At 41.5% G+C, this 26,175-nt stretch overlaps 1 protein-coding gene across 6 annotated transcripts in view; it reads right to left on the bottom strand.

Moving 5' to 3' along the window:
* Nucleotides 1-25,413, bottom strand: part of ARNT2 (aryl hydrocarbon receptor nuclear translocator 2) — a 109,186-nt gene extending 83,773 nt beyond the window's left edge. For 2 of the 6 annotated variants that reach the window (XM_076347906.1, XM_076347905.1), the window contains exon 1: nt 17,732-17,866. In XM_076347906.1, the coding sequence (XP_076204021.1) occupies nt 17,732-17,828 (97 nt within the window). In that variant the 5' untranslated portion in view covers nt 17,829-17,866. The other 4 variants (XM_076347907.1, XM_076347910.1, XM_076347909.1 and 1 more) reach the window with 4 other exon arrangements.
* Nucleotides 25,414-26,175: the final 762 nt, after the last annotated feature.

Here is a 26,175-nt window from a genome sequence, read left to right on the forward strand (position 1 = left end):
GCATGAGCATCCCAACAACTGGTTAATCACTATTTCCAGAATAAGTACGCTTAGTGGTCTAATGCCAATAATTCACTTGGAACATTCAAACTCACATTTCAGGGATAGAACTGAAGGTCATTTCAAAATACTCTGCTCACTCATTTCTTAAAGCAGATGGTAAAAACCATAATAAATCTACCTGCAAAGTGTCTCTGTCACTCAGAAACACATTTCAGTACAGATCATCAAGGATATCAGATTTTTTTTAAATTAGTAATTGTAAAACAATTTCCTATCAGCTCTGGGCAGTATTTTGAGAGAGTAAAAGCAGTACCGTATTTGTAATTGTGATGAGAAATTCTTATAACCTCATTTTCCTCCATCTAAAACAAAGAGGATGAAAAACTAAGCCAAGGATTGGATTCATCTACTCTTAAAAGTCTAAAAGTCAAAGCTAATTATTTCAGGTAACTTTATAGATCACTAAAAGGGAAACGAAGCATCACCCTTGCACTACTACGCATCCCATCCTCAGAGGTGCATCCAAAATAGGTTGAGTAAACCTCTCTGTAGCTCCCTTGCTCTTGCCAATGACTACTCAGGGAGACCTAGACAGACAGTTTGGATCAGATGTCCAATTTAGGTGGTTGTGGCTAGGCAGAATGAGTTGTTTTTCTGCTCTTCTGTTCAGCCTTTAATGTATGAAGACATGAGAGGCAAGGGTAGTTAGCGAATTTCAAGTAGTAAGGAAAACCAGAAACTGCGTATTTTTCATAAGAAAAAAACAAAGGCTAGAGGAATGACCAAACCACAGGCTCAGTTATATCAGTGTCCAAAAACACCTGAAAGAAAACATTCTGCAGAAAATAGATGATCTGTCTATCAAGGTATAAGCTGAAGAATTACTGTGTAGGTATCTTGAATCTCTAGAATGGCACATCAAAAACAGCGCAGTGAAGAAAGTAACTTCTTACACAAAATAGCCTTCAACTGTGTCTTCATAGTCCTTTGAGAACGAAACCAAGCTCATTGAGCTGACTGCTCTAAAAGGACGTCTTCAAAAATTTCCATTTCCAAGATATAAGCACAAGAAGAAAAAAAAAAAAATCAGGGGATCCACACACATTAATCCACGTGAAAGCTCAACTAAGAGGGAAGACCTTCCATTTTGCAGAAGCCTGAAGGTGTGACAGACCTGCACGTACATCAATGCATAAGACACCCAATTTACCTTTCCACTTCAGAGTTTCCCATGTCAAAGAGACACCAACCATTGTGTGACCTATTGCAGCTTTCGTAAGACCCTCAAGGGTGGACATACACTGCTAACAAAAGCAGTCAGCTTTCCAAGATTTCTTTCCTGCCACAACAGATTTATTCTGAGTTCTGTAGATGGAGAAACCGGGAGGGTTGGGTCTCTCTCAAGCCACATAGCAAATACAGCAAAGAAAGCAACTCCAAGGGCAACAACACCATGGAGCATGTGTTGCTGACTCATACCTGGCCTGCCTCGGCGAGAGCGGCCAGAGCAGCAGTGAAGGACGTCATACACAGTCTTGGTGTACAAACAGTGACACCAAAGCACTACAGGGTGACTTCAGGGACAGAGCTGACAAAGTGACCCTGTTGCTCAGCTGCAGCCAATTGGGTGTTAGAAGCTGTATTGTTAGAAGGTGTATTGAAGTTGGATGGTTGCTCAGAAATACAACCACTAGATTGAGGTTATACTCTACTCACAAACAGAGCAGCTCCCTGCTGCAGGCTGCAAGAACTTCTAGGGAGACCATGGAATGGATCTGAGCTGCTCCACAAATTATTTCCATCTCTACTCATCCACAAGCATCTAAAAGGACCAGATCTTTGATGATATTTTTACATTTATAAAAAAGGGTTTTATAGATGCAACGGGGAAAAAAATGGGCTGGTCAGAAAAGTAGAAACATGTTACCTCAGAAAACAAAGGGCCAATCTGGGAAGGCAGAGCCAGAAGAAAAATCTGATGGAACAGTCAGCTGCTTCTCTGACTGAGCACCAGAGAAGCTACCTGTCTGTGCATGCTCCAGGAAGAAAGAAAGAGAGACAATGGGAAAATAAAAACACCCAGACTGAAATCTCAGCTAGAAATGTTGTGGTAGATAGGTACTCCAGGGAGCCTATTACCATAAAAAAAGGGGTGTGCATCGGACACAAACCTAAAGAAAAAAAAAAATCAGAAGGGTAACCTGCAATTGTCTGAAGTTACATCAACATAAATTTAGGTCAGCCCATTGAAAGTAAATTATGCTGTTCTTTTGTAGCCTAAACCAGTATGAAAGCTCAGCACTGCAGAAGCAGGTGTCAAGGTGGTTATATATATTAAAAAAAAAAAAAAAAAAAAAAGGACAGAATCATAGAATCATTTTGGTTGGAAAAGACCTTTAAGATCATCAAGTCCAACCGTTAACCTAGCACTGCCAAGTCCACCACTAAACCATGTCCCCCAGCACCACATCTACACGTCTTTTAAATACTTCCAGGGATGGGGACTCAACCACTTCCCTGGGCAGCCTCTTCCAATGTTTAACCACTCTTTCAGTAAAGAAATTTTTCCTCATGTCCAATCTAAACTTCTCCTGGCGCAACTTGAGGCCGTTTCCTCTTGTCCTATTGCTAGTTACTTGGGAGAAGAGACCGACCCCCACCTCGCTACAACCTCCTTTCAGGGAGTTGTAGAGAGCGATGAGGTCTCCCCTCAGCCTCCTTTTCTCCAGGCTAAACAACCCCAGTTCCTGCAGCCGCTCCTCATAGGACTTGTGCTCTAGACCCTTCACCAGCCTTGTTGACTCATGCTGGTCAACAATCATGTTTCCAGGCTCATCTACACCCACATCCAGACAGATGTTAACACTAATGTTCACAGAAGTGTTTCAGCAGCAATGAACATTAGGAAACAAGCTGTTCTCTTTCCGAGATTGGACCTTCCTTCTGCCAACAGAAATAGGACAAGCGTTGCTTACTTTACGCAAAATTAAAACATGAGAATATGGGTATAATATTCAGAAAGTAAACAAGTTCAGGCTGAATGTTCATGAAAATCATCTATAACCATCAAGGCAGTGTTCTGAAAAAAAATTATTTAAATGAAGTTCCTTAGTGTCAAACAGAAACCACTCTTCTGCTGAAAAATTACATGCAGTATTCCATTTCAAAGTTAGAAAGTTACCAAGAGATCTGCCAAAGAACACACAAATGCTATTAAAATAAAACCCAGCATAACACTCACAATCTTTAGTGGATATTCTTCCAATTAGATGACACATAACAGCTCTTGTCTTATCGCTGTCATGCCTGCGCACAGGCCTGATCCTGCCACTAATACTCATGTTCATCTTGGGGATCCCTGAGGAGCCACACTAATCCAGGGATAGTGTCAATGCTCAATATAAAAGCAGCAGAATTAGTCCCTCCATTTCTGTCCAGAATTAATTTCACTGCTGAACACTCTAAGCTCGGATATTACACTTTCCTCCAGCGTTGCATGTAGGTCACTCCCAAAATATTCAGGGAACTTTTTGAAATAAAAGACAATCTGCAAATGTACATCAAAAATACAGGGATAAAATACAGGGATTTATTCCCAATAAATTTCATGTTCATCTCAAACTTTGTTATAGAGATCTGTACAAAAAACAGCTACTGTGCACTTCATAAAACGTGAAAAGCAAGCTAAATGCTGCACGAGGATACCTTGAAAGCACACGTGAACCACAATCACAGCAGGAATTACTGGATGGTGCAACACGCCAGGATGAACCTGGAGGATTGTTAAACCATGGCTCTTAAGCCCAAACTTCAAATCTTGAGCCCCACCCGAGATCCACTGCCTGAAATGCAGCTCTAACTCATCTCTGACTCGAATCTGCAACTTGCTGAGACACCCCCCAGAGAAGCACAGCTCTTTGGCCAGGTATCTTCACAGCCTCCATCACGCAGCTCCGGAGCTGGTGTTTCCTGCTCTGCTCCTCTACAGAAACCGCAGCCGTACATCTTGCTGTGATGCTTTGAAATACAACCAGACGCTGTGCATGACAAGACTCTCTAAGTCCATCTTACAAAAGGTCCTATTAACCACACTATTTTCAGCCACTCGGGCATCCCAGGCTATACTCCTCTCACCTACACACGCCAGACACGGACAGAGCCAGGTTTAAATCTGAAGCCTACTGGAGAAATGCTTTCACTGACTTCAACGGACTTTGAATCCCTGACATTAACTTTAATGACCAGTTCCAGGTTTGCTATTACATGTCAGGTACCCCTGAGCACGCTCTCCATAGGGCTCTTTCATCCTTCAGTATCTACTGTAATAAACGGGACTAAAGTCAGACACCAGCATCTGATTTAACGAACGAGATTCTACTTTTATCAATACAAATGCGACAGATTTCCAACCGCTAATCCACAGAACGACTGAGATGTCAATCACCTCCAAGTAAATGTGGAACTAAGGCTAAATACAGAAATACGATCGTGCCCTCTCCCGTGAACAGTATCATACACAGAGATTTTAAATGTTCTAAGAAAGCAGATTTCAAAAACTTCTTTGGAAACTGTATTTTTCCATACCCTGAAGTCATACGGGAGTTAGATGCATCTCAGCAAAAAGGTTTTGACTGCAGTCAGTTGCAAAGGGGATTTTCTGCCTAGCACAGAGACATTTAAGAATAAACTAAATCGTATCTCTTACTTTAGAATATGCCAATGAAAATATGAAGCCATCATGTAGCCAAAAATATTTCACAGAAACACCTATGCTAAAAATCTAGCTGTATATTCAGTCATTGTTTTTACATGTTAACTACAGAGATTATAAAACCAAGCTCGCTCTCAGAGAATATAAAAAATACATTTTCATTGTTCCTGCTAACTGTTAATAGTTTTACTTGCATTCCATTGCCAGATACTTTAAATAGACTCCACATCAGAAAGATCTACTGTGCAGAGAGGATATGCAGAAAAGCAAAAACATTCCTTTCCATGCTCTTAACAGAATTACGATAACAAATAAATCGGGAAATGTAATAAATCCCACCTTTAAGGAAGACTCTTACAAAGATGCTATTTCTTTCCTGTGAACAAAACCTTCTTGGAGAGAAATGTTATCCGCATATAAGAAGTGTCAGAAACCTCTGGGAAGAAATGTAGCAGCATTGGTATTCTGCTCAGAAAATGTCATCACAGATCTGTTTACCTTAACTGTGGACCATGATTCAGCCGGTGACAACCGTCTTGCATACTGATCAATTTATTTGCAGCAAAATTACTAACATTTTCTACTTTAACCATTTAGGTTCTGGAAACAGCTACTAAGATAGGGAGGACTTTTATTAATAACATATAAATCCTACTTAATTTAAAAATTTCCGCTCCACCAAGATGCCCTGTACTTTGGGGGGGAGGAGGGTGTCCCCCCATAACCTTGAAGAAAAATAAGGGCATACTGTAAATAGTTACTAGAGAAACACTCCCTTTTTTAAAATTAAAATCAAAGCTTTATCATCCGTCTGCATCACAGGTGAATGTTAAGTACACAGGAAGGGTGGGGGGAGATGATGCGATTAAGCTGATCATTTTGGGGGGGACGGACTGTTAAGCAGAGACAGTGACCAACCATTTAAGAGAGTGGCCTAACTGGTGGTCTAGAGGCCAGATCCAGTTATCTTGCTCACTGCGTTTTCTGCTGTGACTCTGGAGGAGATGCCAAAGTTAGGGCAATGTAACACATCTAAAAGGTATCTACCATATGTCCCATCAGCAGACTGGGAGAGGAGGCTTTGAAGCCAAAGAGCTGAAATCCTTTACGGTGCCTCCACACTTCACTGTCGTGTCCACACAACCCATTCGTGGAGTCCTGGAATCGGAGTACAAACCATACTTTTTTGCGTGCCCTGTAGTTCAACACCACCATGGGGATGTGCAAAAGAAGGTGGGATGCAGACACAGAACTAGAAGTAGACCTTGACAGAGTTTTGGTCTGCTTTAGGGGTATTCTTGCTCTAAGTGCTCAGCTTGAGGGACAATGCGAGACAGATCCCTGCAGGATGAGCAGCTGACACTGAAAATCAGGGTCCTCTGAAGCATCCAAAACTGGGCATGAGAAAGCATGGCACCCAAAAACCCAGTTGTGGAAATGTCAATCTTATGATTTGTAACACCAAAAATGATTTCATATAGTACTCCTAAGTGATTCTGAATGCTACTTTGACAATATTTCTTATTTTTAATTCCGATTTTCATGCTAATCACCTTGTTCATTCCAGTCACGTCTGGTAATTCCATTCATCCACATCTACCCCGTGGTCAAGGCACAACAATTTCCACAGAGGTCAGGGCATAAGAAAAGGATGCGGACCACATTCATGCTCGCTGCCCATGCCTTCTCAACCTGAATGACCAACAACCCCTATATAACTGAATAAACTCAGAATGGCCTTTAGCATGATCCAGAAGAAGACCTGGAGTCACACCTCTGCACCTACTGCAGAGATTGTTATAGACTAAAAATTCAACTTGAAGCACAGAGAAAAGACGCACATTACTACCCAAGGTTAGGTTGGGAAGAAGGGAAAGGGTAGCTGCTTCTTCATTCCTCCTATTTTGCTGACAAACGGCATGGCACCAATTCACCTTCTCACGTATGCCCATGCATTTTTCCCTGGCTATTTTTCCACTTCTCATTCATAATTCCTTGTTATCTCTTCTCGACCTATTCAGCCTCTGGCTTAGATGAACTATTTCTTGTACTCCCTTTAATAATCCAATACATCCGACTGCTGACAAATCCTGCCACACTATGACCATTCCCATCACGAAAGAGAGGTTGCTGGAATACAAAATAAGGAGGAAAGATTAAAAAAGAGGCCTTAATGGCTCTTGTTCTGAAAGCATGTCTCTAGTCTTGGAAAATAATAAACCCTCTCAGAACTAAAACAAGGCTTCTATCTTCACTGTAGAATGAACTTGAAGACTGTCACTTGAACCTAAGCACCTGGCCTGCCTCTAAAATTTGAAAAATCTTTCTCACTGCAGAAGTGGGGGATTTAACTCATGCGGAACAGCCCCCAGGTCTTCAACACGATTACGATGGACAGACACATTAGAAGAAAAGCACTTCCCACATCCGAAGTATGGAAGTGCACCAAAAAGTGGGCTAGAAGCAAATCAACGGACCTGGACTAGCCTTGCATTGAAAACGCAACCTGAGCCTCCAACACTTGGCAAGTCTCTCAGGTATAAAGAGTCACAAGTGGGAAAGTGCACATTCAAATTGGGCAGGGAAGGAGGGCAGCCACTGTAAAAGGCCACTTTGCAGAGAGGATGAAAATCTGGCTTTGAAAGCTTGTTTCAGGATTGATGGAACCTTTATTAAAAGAAGAGAGGCAGATCCTTAGCCTCTCTTGGGTCACAGTGAAACCGCAGTCAACAGCAGCGGGATCATTTATGCTGTCTGAATGTGACCCTACCTGGTCTTAGGCCTTTATATACATGATCATGCACTGATACAACATAATTCTTCACTTAACTGTTTTCTGCCTTAATTTGCCCTGGTTTTATTGATATTATTAGTGACCCGTGGCAAAAGTACTAAATAAATTACAAAAAGATTAGGCTCCCTAAACTATGCATCATTTCCATTTGAAACGAATGGTGATCCTCCCTCCTCCTCTGACATTTTGTATTTGCCAAAAATAACTGCATAATTATAAGTTGTGTGCAAGAAACAGAAGGTAACATTCAAAGTTATTTTCCATAATTTTTACTTAGTGTCAGAACTAGCAAATACCGTATATGGCTGTTCTGTTACGCAGAAAGGGCCAAAGCTAACCCATTAATGAACTCACAAAAACTGTAGAAGCACACGCCCAGCCTGGGCAAACAAACACGATGAAAAAATAATAAAGTATAATGGCTTTCCTTCAAGTTTCTCAGAGACAGATCACGCTCAGCCCATTAACTCTTCATTTAACAAGTCTGTTTCATTTAGCTTGTTTTGGTTGGCATTCAATTAGATATTCAAGTACAGGACATTTTTTCCCCTTTTTAAAACAGAACACTTGCTGTATTTCATCCCATAAAACACCAGGAGGTAAAGTGGAAGCTGCAAGACAAGCTAAAGCTACAGTAAAGCCTGGCACAATAATACTGAATTAGGCAAAAGACCTGCACATGGCCTTGCCCCACAAGATTGTCACTAATCGTTTGTTAAAAGGACTTGGTAAGATTTGTTGCTCTGTAGAAAAGCAAACAGCCAACTGGGTAAATCTAATTTGTTTCAGTGCAAGTTAAAAAAACAACCCACAGCACCTCACCATGTACTCAGCACCGGTGAGGCCGCACCTCAAATACTGTGTTCAGCTTTGGGCCCCTCACTACAAGAAGGACACTGAGGTGCTGGAGGGGTTACAAAGAAGGGCAATGAAGCTGGTGAAGAGTCTAGAGCACAAGTCTTATGAGGAGCGGCTGAGGGAACTGGGGTTGTTTAGCCTGGAGAAAAGGAGGCTGAGGGGAGACCTCATCGCTCTCTACAACTCCCTGAAAGGAGGTTGTAGCGAGGTGGGGGTCGGTCTCTTCTCCCAAGTAACAAGTGATAGGGCGAGAGGAAATGGCCTCAAGTTGCGCCAGGGGAGGTTTAGATTGGATATTAGGAAAAATTTCTTCACCGAAAGGCTTGTCAAGCATTGGAACAGGCTGCCCAGGGAAGTGGTTGAGTCACCATCCCTGGAGGTATTTAAAAGACGAGTAGATGTGGTGCTGGGGGACATGGTTTAGTGGTGGACTTGGCAGTGCTAGGTTAATGGTTGGACTCGATGATCTTAAAGGTCCTTTCCAACCTAAATGATTCTATGATTAGCTTTACTGTGATTCCAGTTATGTCCAAGTTCTGTCGCATCTGCCTCCGCATTGCTAAGACTTGCTGAGATTGGACTTCTTTCTACACAGAAAGAAAAACCCTCTCATCCAACCATTCCTCACTTCCTGCCTTGCTCAATGTCATGTCCCTTGCTGGCCGTCCTCATGACTACATGTATAAAACAGAACATCTAAACCTAGATTTCTTCTCCCATTGCATTGCTTGTCCCCTCTTGGGAGCCACCCCAAGCCTGTCCACACCTCAAGGGCAATGTGAAACTGTTTCAGCTACTATCAAACTGTCCCACAACTTGCCCCTTTTCACCTTTTTTATCTTCCTGCACCCTTGCTACTTTTGCCAAGCCTTCCTGACCAGTCACGACTATCTCTGGATGCCCCAAACTCCCTGCAATGGGAAGCTGTGGATGCTAGAAGCTTATACGGGTTTTAGTAGAGCCTGTCCAAAACTGTGGAAAAGAAATCCACTGAGGGCTATAAAATACAAATGTCATGTCTGGCTCAAGAAGCCTCTGAGTCACACATGGCTGGAGGGTGGGAAGGTACCCAGGGGAAGCACCATACATGCTTGCTCTGATTTTATACTCCTTCAAGCACCTGCTCTTGGCCAGTGCTGGAAAAGTCATGCTGGGCTTGAAAAATCTTTGTTTTGGGACAGGACAGCCAGTTTTTACATCATGAGCAGGGGATACAACATTTCTCAAGTGTGCTTCTTCTACAAAGGTAAGAAATTAGCCAACTACCACTATTAATTTATTTAATTAACAATCAAATCAAGCATTTTCCATAGTATGGCCTTGCTTTAGATCACCGATTACTAGTTTTATATCATCACTGCTATTTGTCCTTCCCCAAACTCCTCACCTTGTTTCATTTCCCTGTTCTACAAGATAATTGTCCAAAGATGTTTACAAGCAAATGTCCTTTTATAAAGTCCTATGCAATTGTTTTATGATAAATAAATAATAACAGCGAGTGCAGATAAACTATTGAGTAGTTACTATGTCATCATTTGAGACTTCATTTTTATTCACTCATCTTCAAATTATTTATTTTAAAATAATACTTCTATTATCTTCTATCAAAAAGTCTGGCTTTTACTATCTATCTAGCAATTTTTTTCCAGCAATAGAAGCTGGTTTAGATTTTGACCAAATAGCTGTGCTTCATCGCAAATCTATTTTGTTCATTTACAAGTTCAACTGTCAATTTGCAGAAATTGTTTTGAAACTGCTATTAAAATACTTACAATGGTATACACAAGAAAAACTCCACCGAGACCAATACTGTGGTTCTCCAGAGTTTACACCGTAACAAGATGACAGTGCTCTAAACTCCTATCAGCTACATAAAACATACTGAACAGGTGTAAACATGCAATGAAATAAAGGTAATGGGTCATAAATCTGCCTACAACACTGGCCAAAACTGATCTTAACCAAACGCAGATCAGGGGTAGCCTAGCTTTCCCAGGAATCCAAAACCTTCTCTCGACTATTTTACTTTTCCTCCCTACCCAGAAATGCAAAGAATTCACATGGAAGTCATTTTATGTGACTTGAGAGCCAACATCACTTGATTCTTGTCCATATTTTCTGTTAACTACAACAGAAGTCGGCTATCAGATTTCATGAGCGTGCAAGGCAGTATTTATGACTATAACTCTCGGTTCAAGTTGGAAGAACTTTGACAAGATATTTGTTAAATAATGCACAGAGATGTTCTGTGAATTAATTCATTCCTGGTCCCTTCTTACAATTGTTTCACATAAATATCCTTATAATCCATTTTCATTGAGGTGGACAAGTACAGTAAGCATTGTCTAAGTTCACAGGTGCAAGTATTTATAAAATTCATCCTAAATTTAAAAACTTGAAAATCCAAGGAGCCAGACCAAGACAGAAGTGCTATCTTGCACCTGACCTGCCTACTACAACAAAGCATGGGTCAATCACCAGGAGAAATCATCTCTGGTAGTCATCTTATTGAGCCAAGCCATGGAGGGGCTGGTGAGGAAGACTGTGAAAGATCTGCACAAAGTATTTCTGAGGAAGTGGTGACTGTCAAACTACCTCAGATTAAACCAATCACTACTGCTGTGGTGGTGGCCCACGAGCTGCCCTGCAAGCCACTGACCATGCTGGGGTCAAAGACCTGAGGCCTTTGTGGTGCACCCACACATACGGAGACATCCATTCCCCGCCAGCTGCGGAAAGCTCAGGAACAACACAGTCCAACTACAAAGATGTAAAATTTAGACCACTCTGATTTAAATTATTCATTGAAAATTACTTACTCATGTCCTTCAAATGCCTTTATTATTTATTACAAAGATTTTTTTTTAAGCGTGCTTCAGAAGGGTACGTTAATTCTAAATTTCATTCAGAACAGCAACTTGCATTACCAAATACTTAATTATCAGTATATTTACAGTGTCCTTGGGCACTGTTGGGTAATCAGAATGCTATTGTTTTCATTAAACACTATTTTATTGATAGCACTAATGACTTCAGTTCTGCTTGATCAACAAGCAAATGATGCTTATTTCATGTTACGATAATTAATTGGCCATTCAGGTGTTTCCACGTCCCAATTTATTACCAAGAATAAGAGTATTTATGTGAAACACCCTAAAAAGAATATCACTATGCATCACAAAACATGTTCTAAAAATAGGGTGTGGTTTAGTACTTCTCCCTTTCCTCACAATTTCTAATGCAACGTTCTCTGTCTAAAAATTGTGGGGGGGAAAAACCACATTTAACTCCATTTTGAAAACCCAGCCCGAGCCTTGCGTAGCAAATATTCAGTTCATTTTATCCCTTACTGAACTTTCAAGTTCAGATAAGGGACTTACTTTCAAGTAAGTCAAAAGAGATTTTCTGATTAACATTTCTTTTATTTTTTTTTTCTCTAGAGATGGGAGAAAACAGCTAACCTCACTTTCCCATAGCAGCAACAAGGATCAAAAACTTCATATGACTCAAACGAGATGTACAAATGAATAGACTGCTTGTGTAATCTATTACTCCAAACCATTATTTTTCCAAACTCCAGGCCCAGGTTATGAAGCACTATAGTCCAGCCTTCAGACCATGGAAAAGGGCTGTGGATAAGAAAATTCCAGATTCAAATCAAACTGGACCTTGAAAAGCCACCTGAAAAGAGTACACGAGCCTTCCCACAACATTCAGCTGGCACCTATCAGAGATATGGATGTGTTCAGTTTAACCTCCGGCAGAGGACAACTTTCAGAACATCTTCTGAAACCTTAACTGCTCTGACAGACCAACCCGCATTGGCAGCTACCCTCGTCTTTGAAGATGAGTTTCCCAAAACCTGAATTTTTCTGCAAGCAAAAAAAAGTTACAAATAAAGGTCTTAGTGATTTTTCTACCTTTCACTGCCCCAGGACCATTAATTACGCTGTTTAGAACATTCCACCTTTTAGGTAATTTCACGTATTATATCTTTCATGTCTTCAAAGAACAAAAAAAATAATAAAAGCCCACAGGCTTTTGGAAGTTCAAAGGTAGCTGCATTTGCATTTTTTTGCATTACTTTCTAGAAGTTTTAATTCCCACAAATGCTCCAAATAGAACACCCCAACGTTATGGCGTAAGGGAAACCTTCATAGGCATGTAGTAAATACAAAATACTGCTATGCTCTGCTGCAGAAGATTCCTTAGTGTTACTTTAGGTTTACTACACACCCAAGAATTTCTCATGAATTTTGGAACACTTTTTTCTGCTTAACTTCTTCACAGAGCTATTTCCTGAACAGCTTTTATAATACTGAATCTCATAATTTGCTTTTTAAAATTACCGATTTTAAAATAAGAGAGAAAATTATGTTTCCAGGTAAGCTCTGCTAGGCTTTCAAGAAGTGATCAGCTGTAATGGCCATGCTCTTACTACTTTTTCAGAATTACAAAATACAAGAATTCACTGGATGTTCTACCAGTGAACTACTAAACAAATGAAAACATATAACAACAAAACATTATTTTTCCATGTCCCCATATTCATATTAAACATGATTCGACATCCATTACAAGCCACTTGTTCCCAAAAGTATACAGACAGTTCTGTGGATACATCAAATACGGAAGTGAAGAATGGTACTGAAAAAAACTCACTATAAACAAACTGGATGTTTGTCAAAAAACAAGCTGAGTATTTGTCTGTAAATATTGACCAAACTAAGTTTTTTGATTTGATATTTGCTGACTGAAGAGCAGCACAGACAAGTACAAAGGACATATAAAATTACTCTGAATGCCAAACTTGGCGATCAGGTTCAAGCTATGACAGGGACTCTACACAACAAAGCAAACTACTGGTGGCAGCCAAATGCACGTACCAAGAAATCACCACAAATACTTTATCATTACATTTCAACATTAGAAAGAATCATGATTTGATTTTTGAAAATGTATTTACTTCCAGTGACAGCTCATTGACTTGATTTAAAGAGCTGTTTAAGTTAACATACCAACCAAATACTCCCATATAATGCATTTTCCTACTTTCTAAATTCAACTCTCAAACACACAATGAACGCTTGAAAACTATCTCATAATTTTCACTCCGTGTAACTGTATTTTTCATATAGTTTGATCATTTCTTTCGTGTATGAAACAATGAATATTTTGCTCTCAATCTTAATTCAAGCTGTAACCAGCAGAGAACAAACTAATGTGTTTGCAAAGGCAAATTAAGTGACAAAAGCAACTATAAGTCAAGACAGCAAGAAATAAGTTGTAAAGCCTATATTAAGACTTTAAAGCTAGGTGGATCGTTGGTAGTTCAGCACTAAAATAGCTATCCCTCTATACTCATGTGTATATTTTGCCAAGACACTTAAAAAAGCACATTATCCCAAAGTCATACCTACTGTATAAAGAAAATACAAATTAATGGTTGTTCATGTGCCTGGAATAAATAATATCTACTGTTTCTAAGGAGAAAGAAGCTGTATATTCTGCTTTTTTATCTCTTCTTTTTCCCAAAGGGAGAAAAAAATGTTTGCTAATCCAACATAAATGTGGTTGCAATAAAAGTCTGTTATTAAAACATTATCAATTAGTACATCACAATGAAAAAAAAAAAATACTCTCTGCTTGCTCCAGGATAGGCACTCCACACTCTCCTACAAATATGTCATTTTCTAACAGATGCATATGAAAAAAGCATCCCAGAATACATAGTCTTATAAACAGGACGTGCAAACTGGAGGTAAGAGAAATGGAAACAAAAATCAGATGACTTAACTGTGGCATGGAGACATTACTTGTCAGAGGTTAAGTAGGAAGTCTGTAGTAAATTTGAACCCTGTCCAGTGCCTGTACCACAAGACTGTCTTCTTTCCCTGGTCAGGTCTCAGACGTGAGATAGCCAGCCAGCAATAAAAGTGAAAAATGCAGGCAGCTTCTAACAGCCAAGAATTTTCCTGCACAATGAGAATTTATTGGTCTTTGAAATTCTTACTCATAATTACCACAGTCATTCTAAATTTAGCAATGATGAAAGAACATTTTGTCCTTAAGACCATCTTGAAAAACCAATACCAACAAAGGGGTTTAGGTGGAGACACAATGAGGTCCGGAACTGAACTCAGAGACAACATTATTAACCACCACATGTAACACTCTAAGAGATGGAGCCATGACTCTGCATACCCTGAAACATCTACCACACGTATGCCCTTCCTAGAGCAAAGTGAGGACTGGCATGTTGCCTGTGTCTTAATTCAGTTCTGCCAAGGGCAGAAAGGCTTTTGCACATCATCAGTAGATGAGGCAGAACCAATTCCTTAATGTCATATCAACCTTTTCATGGAAGTAGTCAGATACTACTTTAGAGAAGGAATGAAAAGGCATGTGCCAGCTACGAGACTAATGAATAGTTTTCCTCAAGCAAAACATAATTCAGCATGAACTTCATGTTAATGTTCTTTCCACCCACTCACACATCTCCAACTGATTCTACTCAACCAAAATGCCAACAAGTAAAACCACCCATCTTTTAATTAAGGTATTGTACCCCAGCACTAAGATTTTGTTTTACAGTGCCATCCTACAGCTGCCTAACCTCAAACATTACTCACATATTTACACAGCCTCTTTTTTTAAAACATGCATGGAACCTGGAGGGAGAAACACAAGTAACAAAAGGGAAAACTTTGGAGCGCGAAACATATTCAGACTGGCAGCTTTCACTAAACTGTTAAAAACAATCATAAGCCTCGGTCCCATTTACAGTTCAGAACTAAAGGGCTTAAGAAGCAGAAGGACAACACCATTAAAAAAATAAGATTAAGTCTTGAGTCAGGAAACAATTTGGAAACATTTGATGTTAGCCTGTTTGAAGAGTGAAAGAGTGTCAAGAGATATTTAACCAGAAGACTACTACATCTCAGAAAGGCACAGGTTCATTTGTTGTATCAGGAAGACATCACAGAGTACAGCAAGTACAGAAACACTCAGTTTAATTTAGAGGAAAGAAAACCAACAGCTGCGATCATTAAAGAACCAAGTCTCAAGCTTGAATAAACTACAAGGAGCCCCAAAGACTCGTATAAACCTAGGTACTTCACAATGCCCATTAACAACAAAGAAGGAAGAAAATTCTCTATTGCTGTCTTATTCTGTAAGTATCCACAATGGAAATTTTATACTTTATTCCAAAATGTCTGGACAGGCGATTTTTGGAGAGGGGTTCCATGTAACACGAGTCTGATCTAGCACTTTTTGTTCTTAGTGAGACTCCAGTCCAGTATGTAACAAGAGAAACAGTTTCACTTGGAAAAACCTTAACTCATAGATGCAAAGAGTTTCTGGAAGAGAATCTACAGAGACATTACACATTTTTTAAGGACTTGTGTAGGAACTGCGAAATTTGGATTCTGCAGGCCTCAACACGTGGCATTTGGCGAAGATTGTTACATTCATTTAAGACATTCTTAATTCCAGCAGTCCACTGTCCCCTTTGCTGGAGATCACCACCATGATGACAGAGCCAGGAGAACAGAAGTCCTCAACACCTCAACCGCTAAGGGTCATCACTCAGATATGTAGCTCAAATCCACTCCATCAGCCTTAATTCACCCCAGGGCTGTGGTCCAGCCGAGGTGGAACACAGCCCCTCATGCCCTTTCAGGACCATGGATGGTAATCTCCAAGAACCTGGCAGGCAGGAGGTCCCGGCCACCGCAGGAGGCATCGGTCCTCCTGCAGTGCAGACACCTCTTCCATCTAAACTATGCTTCACAGTCAACGAAGGTCTGAATACCCCCGAAGTTATTTGCACAGAAACTTTGGTCTGGTAAGATGTCTACAAGAAAGGAGCTGACAAATAATTATTAGGACTTTAGTCCACCTTTGAAATGTGCCCATGCATTCAGAAAGTATTCTTATTTTCCAGTCCTCGTAAGAGAGTTTGAAAACGCTCCTTTATTTTTCTTAGTGATGGTTCATTTACTTTAATTTCAACAATGAAATGCATACTTCAAACCTTCACTGGTAAGCAAAAATACAATGCAGCTAAGACGCAATTGCTGTTCCCACAAACCCGACTGCACAGCAAATTAAACTTTTTTTTTTTCTTTCCATGAACCAGAAAAAAATTTCTGTTTTACATGAAAACAGCAACAAAGCAAATTAGCAGAGGAACATTTATCTCAGAAACATTGAAACCTTTACATAGCTCCAATAAGTTGCCATTGTATTCCTAAGGCCGCTGAAAATCTCGTAAAAATAAAGGGAAGTTTTCATTATACAGCCTTGTTTTCTACTGGTCAAACCACCACCCACTACAGAAAGTGCAGAGCATTTTCAGGGTGACAGAGCTATACACAGAAGGCCAGGCGATCTCTTAAGGATGCTTTCAAAAGAAAAAAAAATTAAATCTGAGGAAACCATTGGTGTCCCCATATACTATGACATGAACATGACTCACAGGAGTAGTCATTGGACTGACCTCTGTTTTCCCAAACTCTCCCACAGGGCCAGCCTCCACAGACTGCTGTAAAATGAGCTGCCTCTCAGTGGTTGTTAACACAAGAATTTAGCATTTCAAAATCAAGCTTTTCCAGCTAACAGTCCTTTAAGTCTTTAAAGTTGGACTCAAAATTGAGCTAGCAACTTTGCCTGTTGGACACGAAACAATGGAAATCCAGCTCGTCCATGGCCATATTGGCTCTACAGTACCAACAGCAATAAAGTTTTTTGTCAATAAACAGATCAAACATGACTCAAAGGGCAGTGACACAGAGTAGCTAGTGCAATTTTATAGCTAATTTTATGACTGTAATCCACTTCCCACAGCTACTGTTACAATCAGCACCTAATTTCAGGGGTCGACCTCTGTCATGTGTTGAGGGTCACTGTGCATTGGGCAGATCAACCTCTTCCACGTGACAGAAGCTTAGCAAATTAAAATACTAGCTTCATACTGACATGCTGGTCAGCCACGTAACTTTACCAGCCTGCCCCTGTTCAGGACATTACTGAATAACTTAGAGAGTCATGCCAGATGCAGTCTGCTTTTACTTATTGAAGTAGTATCTGGAGACTGGGGACGCACTCTGCAAAGCACCATCCAAATAACAGAAGACAATCTGCATTCTCAAAAGAATTAAACTGTAAGTTAAGTAACATCTGAGACTACTGATGCGATCTATTCATAAGAAGTTACTTTAACTCTCCCTGCATTCAAAATAATCAGTTTTATCCTGAGTTTTAAAAGCATTTCCAGTTCAGTTTGATTTTCCATCCAGATATTACAGGTAATACAGTTTTAAAAATACATGCATTGCAACAGCACCCAGATGTCCACCTACCTTTACTAACAGAAAGAGTCAGCAGTAAAGACCCTAAAATTATCTCCTTGCATGAAACTGTGCTCTTGATTATTACCGGGAAAGTACTGGAGACCATTTTTCAAAATCTGGTCTGTATATTCCACAGAAACAGGTTTCGCTTTTACCTCTGAGGAATACAAATATGCAGTGTTTTTGTTCTTTGCAGCTCATTGATTTACTGGCATGCCTCTTCCCATAAAATATTTGCATATATCTGAGAGTCAAACTGTTCTGATACACTCTGTGTTTGCCAGGAAGTGAACGCTTCAGTTCAGTGCAACTGAACATTTAAACAAGGACAGGCACCAGGACAAATGGCAGTGTAATTAACATACCAATGAAGAGCCAGTTGTTAATTACTATCCATTTCAGGCATTTTGTACGAGCAACTTACCTGAAAACCCTTCCCATCTGCATGCTGGCAAAGCCAGTAATTAAACAATTCAACACCCCTTTTGCCTGATTAGAGAAAAAATTATAATTATTTTATATTATTCTATTTGTCACATGCAGTTGACATTTAGATGGAAAAACTGCAGCAGCCCAAATCTAAACATTTGAAACGAATGTTATGAGCTGTCCTTGAACAGAACAGCAACATGTATGCATCTAGGGCAGATGTAAGCTAATAGAGGCTCCTAATTTGAGCCAACTGATTATACCTTACAGTACCTGCTGGGTTACATGGAATACAGCACAATCGCTACCTACAACAGAAAAAGTACCACTTTTCTTTAAGGGGGATTTCAGATGCTACCTATAGACTGAAGTCTGAATTTATAAGCTGTTGAAAGACTTGGGAGCAGCACCAGTACAATGCCAGGATTCATTTACATTTAAACAACAGTAACTGAGAAGTCAATACATAGCTCAGCATAGCACCACAGCTAAAATATAGTAGTTACAGGACTTGTAAGAAAGGTAGAGGCACGTAAGTGGAAAGCAGGATTGAAACCGTAGGACAGAAATACTAAAGAAAGGCAAAATGGAACTAAGAGCTGACAAAAAAGAAAGGAAGCAGAAAGTTTAGAAACATTCATCAATATGTAGAGTATCCAAAACAAAGGATTTCTCTTTCTCCGTGTGCAGATGGCTTTGCTCAAGGAACACTAGCGTGCTTTGGGTACAAAAAAGGAAATTACATCTATCTTGAAAACAGCTTCTAATTCATTAGCCATTGCATGACTACGGCCATTAATCCATGTAAACAATAAAACCGAGATCCGTTTGAAATTTTGACTATCCAAATTAAAGTTTGAATCAGCTCTTGTTAAAAAATTGGCATTCTATGTTTGGTACTGAAGTTTCAAACCATGTAACTTATGCACTTTAAAGGCCAGATTTTGCTGAAATCCTGTAGTATCTTGTGACAAAGTAGCTCCTTCTGGAGTAGCCAAAAAGTGGGTATTTGGTCCGTGTGGGTTTACTCAATGAATTAATTTTCATTTGGCTTTTTATTTTGAACAATGGAAGATGATGAACGATTAATTTTTTGAAGTTTTTTCTTTGCTGACAATGTGCATCTATCTTACTTAGATTATAACCAGAAGCTAACTAAAACATACAAATGCAGCCTTAGAAAATTTTTCTTTTCCTCACTTGACAGAATGATTGATACAGATGGGGTGACAGGAAATGCTTTACATCCGAACAAAGGAAATACTGTTAGCAAGAAGTAAACTGTACCAATTGTTTATACAGCAAGCACCCACTCAAGATTTCTGAAATTTCAATTTTTTTGCCTGTATCGTCCAGCAAATCTAATTTTTTGCACAAATTCTCTTACAGAACGGGTGAAGGAGCACCGCTATCTTTGCAGATTTCTTTCCCGCATAACCTTTATTGAGCACACTCTTACAGTCAAGAAAAGAATGTAGCTTAGGTTGGTATCTGCACACTTCTGCACCCACGGCAGCGTCTCTGCACTCCACAGTGCTGGCTAGACAGAACAGCTCATCCGGAGCTGATTCATCTATCTCTAAATACTGCTGGCCACCCAAAGACACTTTGCTATAGATAGACTGGAAAATCTGCCAGAGATCTACAACAAGACCCAAGATCTAAATTCTCATGTCTTAAACTCAAGACCTCTCTTTCCCTTTTCTATTGCAAATTTTAATAACATTGTACTTTCTGCAGGTAGCACTGAATTAAGACATTTTCCATTCTTACTTGTCAGTTATGAAGCAGCAAGCCCCCCAAAATTACCCTAAATGACACACATATCTGATCTTCACAAGCCATTTAAGCATAATCTCTGAATACATCTTCATAATGACAGCCCCATTTTTGTCCTCTTAATAACAATAATCACTACATCAACAGTGTTATTTTGCCTTGACTGTTTTCAAAAGGCTATTTTTTTTTTCCTTTGCTACCTAATCTCTATAGCAATTTTTCTTACTGGAAAGAAAAATCAGCAAATACCACCATCTGGTATTACAGGGATCAGCAATATCTGTTTTGTTTTGCATTTTTATTAAGAGGCACGGGGAAACATTATTCTATTTGAAAAAATATTTGGAACTAACCACAAGCTACATATGCAAATTTTAAATAAATATTCTGTGATAGAAGAGATATCCTGAAATGAAATCTTTTGTATGTCCTATATATTAGAAATATCAAAAAATGACATTTCTTCAATGCTGTTACTGTTCGGTACACAGTCCTGATGCACAAAACATTATCACAGAACAATTCAAGAGGCACTATCATCTCATACCACAGTTTGAAATAAGGACCAATTCTGCAGTAAGAAAGATACAAAAATACGAGAAGAAAAAGATCTGCAATTTAAACCTCCCATTAGCTAACGAGTGTTCCATTTTTGAGACCTTTGTTTTAACATTACCTTAGAAAGAAGACTACTTTTTTTCATCCCAGAAACATCAGAGCCCATTATAACCTCCATCACTAGAACACTCCATTTACTCCCCAGGATGCAGTTAAATTGATTTTGGAATTTACTGGATAGTCTATGTTGTAATGAACGGCAAAGCTGTTACTACTGTAGTAATAAAACACAACAACTTTTGAGCTCTGAGTTGAATAGACAATTTTGAAATCTAAAACACTGAAGTAGATTTTTTTTTTTAATCACCAATTTCAAAGCTGTATGAAAGCTAAAGAAAAGAATGGCCAGATTGTCAACTTCAGAAAGCCAGTTCCTTTGGGGAATATGGAACGGGCAGCATCAAGAAAATCTGTCCACAGCACTTAATATCTCAGTAACTTGAGTACAAACGTAAGCCTGGCTTACAGATGATTTGGTTCCCAGAATGTCCAGCTGAAACGGGAGAATGATTTATCTCCACTTAACTCCCAAGTCAAACAAACATACAAACAAAACCAGCTCCTGGAACCCAATGCACTTGCCTAAACCAAGAGCCTAAATGCAGGGCTGAGTTACAAGTTTTCGCTGGTGTGACATAAAATTTGCTGTTAACTCATTACAAACTGAAAGTAAAGAGAGCTTATTTAATCATCTTTCTTCAAGGTTCAACCCCAGTTTTTTTATATCTTGGATTAGCCATAGGCTAAAAGTATCCCCCGTCAGCTACTGTGGTTGTAATAGTAATGTCTTAAGCCACAGCAACTCCTTTCTCTCCTGGCCCACCACCTCTCTCTGTCTCAACACATCTCTAGTAGATGCCCTTCTGGGGACATGCTGTTCTCCATACCTTTAGACTTTGGGCTCTCTGCTTAAAAAGAAATCACGAAAGGAGCTTTAGTGATTATGTGAACAACCCAGTTACTTTTTTTTTTTCAATTAAATATAAGAATACAATCCTAAGGATTCACAAAATCTTAAAATGTAGCCAAAAATGCATCCTAAGGGATCTGCCCTCTAGCGTAACTCTAGAAAAACTCTGAAATCTCATGATTTCTGCTGACTTGACTTACGAGTTTGTGGCACTTGGCAATACATCTGTGGGTACTACCCAGGGTGGCCCGTCCCTCTAGAGATACCTCACCAGGAAGAACTGAAAGGATACAACCAGTTCATTCCACATCACCTGATCGTGGCAGAAAGTTGCCACTCTGGGACCATCCATCAGACAGAGACAGATTGGAACTCGTCACCCAAGACCAAGTAATGTCTCAGGAAAAGAAAATACTGTATTCATTAACAGTTTTATGTTTTCATCCCAACTTGGCTAATACAAGAATCACCACATCATGTACTGCACCGCAAGTTAAGCAAAATTTGACCCCAAAGTAGCAACAGTTATGGACAAGTTTGCCTTCCAAAAATATATACATTTAAAACAGACATGGCACTAAGTTACTTTGCTGCAAGCAGTAATTTATTAAATGCTTGTTACACCTCCATAATTTTTTTGTTCTTAAATCCCATTTAATATGCCAATCTTATTTCAGGAGGAAATAAATTAACTCTGATGCTTTGTGCCAATGCAGATGAGCTTCCCACACACCTGTATTGTTTCACACTTCAGTGAGTCATCCAGATTACGACAAACGAACAAAGTACTTCTAACTAGATCCCATTCCCAAGGTTAAGCATGCAAGAAGAGAAAGAAAGAAGACTATCTCACAGAGCCCCCCAGTTTTGTCAGTGCGATGTCTAGTTGCAGCTATGGACAAACACCTTCACCAAAAAACCTATCGGTTTAGATCTAGCACAGCCCAGGAACCCCACAGAGGTGGCCTTACCCCCACCATGATTTGGTCCCCGATACTGCAATTCCTGTAAGCCCTAGCCAGGACAGGCTACAGACTGCTCCCACTCCCATGAACTTTCGTAACTCAAACTCTCCATTAAAAAAAGATCAGTGGGAAAATGGATAAATCTGCATCTAACGTGAGAGAGAAGATGATGCTGCAGAGCAGTGCATGGTTCTGTACCAGGAGATCCCACACTGAAAGACTTTCACATCCAGAATTACAGAACACCCAGCTTTTCTGTCTCCGCTAATCCCCATTCCACTACCTAGACTATGACTAAAATCACATGTATTTGTATTGTGGTAGCTGCAAGTTAATGTCCTGCCTAAATTATCAACTGTTATTAGAACCCCAGACAATTGCTTAATAAAAATTTAATCATATTGTAATTTCTAATCATCATTAAAGATGCTTAACAAGTTAATCTCTCTATTGTGCTCCCCTAACATCGCGGATCAGAAAGTCAACCGGCATAAGGCAGCACAGCTTCACCAATATTAATAGGGCTACTTTCACGTTACTCCAGCTGAGGATCTGGCCCCAAGAGAAAATAGCAGTATTAAAACCCTCTCGCTACAGCTTTCGATTGTTTCTCTGCTTTGCAGTTAATCCAAAAAAATAACAAAAGCAACAGATTATGACTTTAAAAAAACCACAGCATAAATCAAGGTATTTCATGCAGCTCTATCTTCTGCTGTCCGTGATAAGATCAAACACAGCACTACACTACAGATGGAAGGTCTCCTTTCCTCACCTCTTCACAGCTCAAAAACTCCTCATTTTTACTTCGTCCATGCATAGCTACATTTGTCTGACAGCAACGCTCACGCACAGAAAATGTGGGAGGATCATTAACAGCCAGCGAGTTTGTCTTTCAGCTCAGATCTGTTCCAACTGCCTAGACGAGGAGTGAAACGATGCTCTGTAACCTCAGCCTTGCAGAAGCAGGTATTGGTTCACTTCAGGAAACCAACACGTTTCCTCATCCTTCCAGCGGACCGACAATCTGTGCTTAAGAGAGTTTGAGGACCACACTGCAGGTCAACTTTAACTGCATCAGATCGTTGCACAGAGATGCCAACACGCTTGGCTCTCGTTTCTCTCATATTTTTGTTTCTTCAATAATCCCATAACGCGCTCTAAATTCACAAAGTGGTCACGGGAGAAGAACTGTGAAGCCCTACTCTGAGGCTGCTCTGTGGTGCGTGCATACCATACCTCCTGCAACCACATCTTTTTGTGGCTTCAGCTGCAGGCAGGTGAAAACAGAAAGTGGAAATGGTTGGTGCAAAAGGGCCACCAGGCTCTACTACTATTCAGTGGTTTCAGCATAGACCTCTAAGTGGTCAGGGCTGTTCCTTCAGTGCATAGCTTGGAGGAGCAGATAGGAGAATGGCAAACCAAACCTAAGTCAAAAAAGGCTGTTTGTATCCTACTTTGTCCGCAAAACAGCTCACCGATTCTAGCTGTGTGCACATACAATGAAACTCTCTGTTATCATGCATGACATGGTATCCTGGAAGCTAAATAATATTCATTTAATAACCTTCCATTAAATATTGATTTTCATTTAATATGTAGATTTCAGAAATTAAAACTTAATCTGATGGGCAAAGATCTGTTCCTGCTTACTTTATTGACACACACTGAACCAAATTAATTGTTTATATCATAATATTTACTTCCAGTATGACAACTACATGACCAACTACAGCAGGATTTAATCTAAAGAACAACCTTTAAACATTAGTTGGCATTTACTCAAGCAAGCCCTTGACTGTCAGAACTGAACCCGATTCTACAAAAAAAAGACAAAATGTGATCACATACTAAAACAAGTAAAACTGGAATCCACCTTTGATAAAATATTCTTCATTAGTATTGAGCCCAGTGTAAGATCCATTGTCCCACTTATTTTCAGTGTCAAATGCTTGTTGATCCAACACTAAGCTGATCCAAGTACCTCTCCAAAGTATGTACTATGGCATTTCACCCAAACCCATCTTACTTCATCACGCACTCAACAAAATAGATGTTGCATCTCACAGACACATAACACACTGTCAGGGAATGCCTCCCCTCACGAAAAATTGAAAGAGAACATTTTAGTAAGTTTTTTCTCTTAACGAACGTAGCATTAACAGGAAGTATTTATTGCATCCTTTGGCAAGAAAATAAACACATGGTAAAGACCCTACACACACTGAGGTGCCCTCGGTCACGTTCGACACCCTGTTTTGGTTCCAAGCAATGCCTCGCAAGCCGGTTTTATTTCCCGACAATAAACCTGGCCAATATACAGGCAGGAAAAGCAAATATTCCTGCCAATTCCCAGGGCAGACACAGGTCTGCACGGTGCGGCCGAAACCCGCTGCCCCACTGCCACCCTTCCCGCCCGGCTTCGGCAGGGGAACTCGTCCTCTCTCTTTCTCTTGCCATATGACCGCGTATGCTTATGCAAAACTGTTCGTTCCTGCAGTGCCTACACCCAACGGCAACAACCCGGAGTGAGAGGAGGCAGCCGGACTCCTGCAGCCTGAGAAACCCGCCAAGGGCTCCCGGCTCTCTGGCTCGACGCGGTCCCAGGGCGGCTCCTCGCCCGGGACGGCCCGGCTCTCCCCGCCGTCGGCGTCGCGCCCCCTCCGGCCCGCGGCCGGCGGCCCCCGCCGACCGGGGACGAACCCTGGGGCGCAGGGGAGAGCGGCGGGGGCTGCCCGCCCTCATGGCTGCGGAGATCGCGCCGTCCCCAGGGGCGGGTGTGTGCCTACGGCAGGGGGGGGACGTGTTGTGCGGCGGGGCCACATGGGGCGAGACGGACTCCCTGCAGCGCAGGGGGCGACGGCAGCAGCAGCTACTCACCGGGAGGGTTTACCGCCGCCGGCGTTGCCATCTTGTCTCTGAGAAGAATTAAGACAAATGCAAGAGGGGAGGAGGGATGCTCTGAGCAGCCCGGGGGAGGCGGGGGAGGGGAAGGCAGCCGGCGCCAGGGCGGGCGGGCGGGCCAGGAGGCGCGGGGGTGGCGGGCTGCTCCCGCCCCGGGGCCCGGCGGCGGCGCTCCCCTTTCCGTGCGGGGCGGCCCAAGATGTCCGATGGCCCCCGCGCCGCGTCTGCTCATGCGCCGCGCGCAGTGAGCATGTGCCGGGCGGCCGCACATGTGCGCTGGGCCCGCGTCCGCCGGCGGCCGAGCGGGACTCCCCCGCGTCTCGCCCCGCAAGTACCGGGGTGAACATGCCATTCGCCCCGGTCCCAAAGCAGCCGCCCCCCGCGGGGCTCGAACCGGCGGCCCCAGTGCGCGCGGCTCCTCACAGGGCGCGAACTCTCCTGAGGGAGAGGTCTCTGGCGGAGGCCTGGGCGCGGGCGAGAGGGGCGCGGGGCGGCGGTTGGTGTGCTGCCTGCCGCCCCGAAACTGAGGGGGGGCGGTCGGGGTGCTGCCTGCCGCCCCCGAAACTGAGGGGGGGGTGGTTGGGGTGCTGCCTGCCGCCCCCGAAACTGAGGGGGGGGCGGTCGGGGTGCTGCCTGCTGCCCCCGAAACAGAGAGGGGGAGGTTGGGGTGCAGCTTACCGCCACCCAAAACTGAAGGCCCCGCTGAGGGGGTGCAGGAGGGGAACCGTTAGACAACGTTACCGCCATCCCTGTCGTCCCCAGACGATGGCATCCCTTCTCCCCTGAGGTGGGGATGTCCTCTGGGAGATGGAAGTGGGACGGAGCCGCATGAGTCCATACCTCCAACACTT

This window comes from Aptenodytes patagonicus, chromosome 10 (genome assembly GCF_965638725.1).
Source record: "Aptenodytes patagonicus chromosome 10, bAptPat1.pri.cur, whole genome shotgun sequence".
Classification (NCBI taxonomy): Eukaryota; Metazoa; Chordata; class Aves; order Sphenisciformes; family Spheniscidae; genus Aptenodytes; species Aptenodytes patagonicus.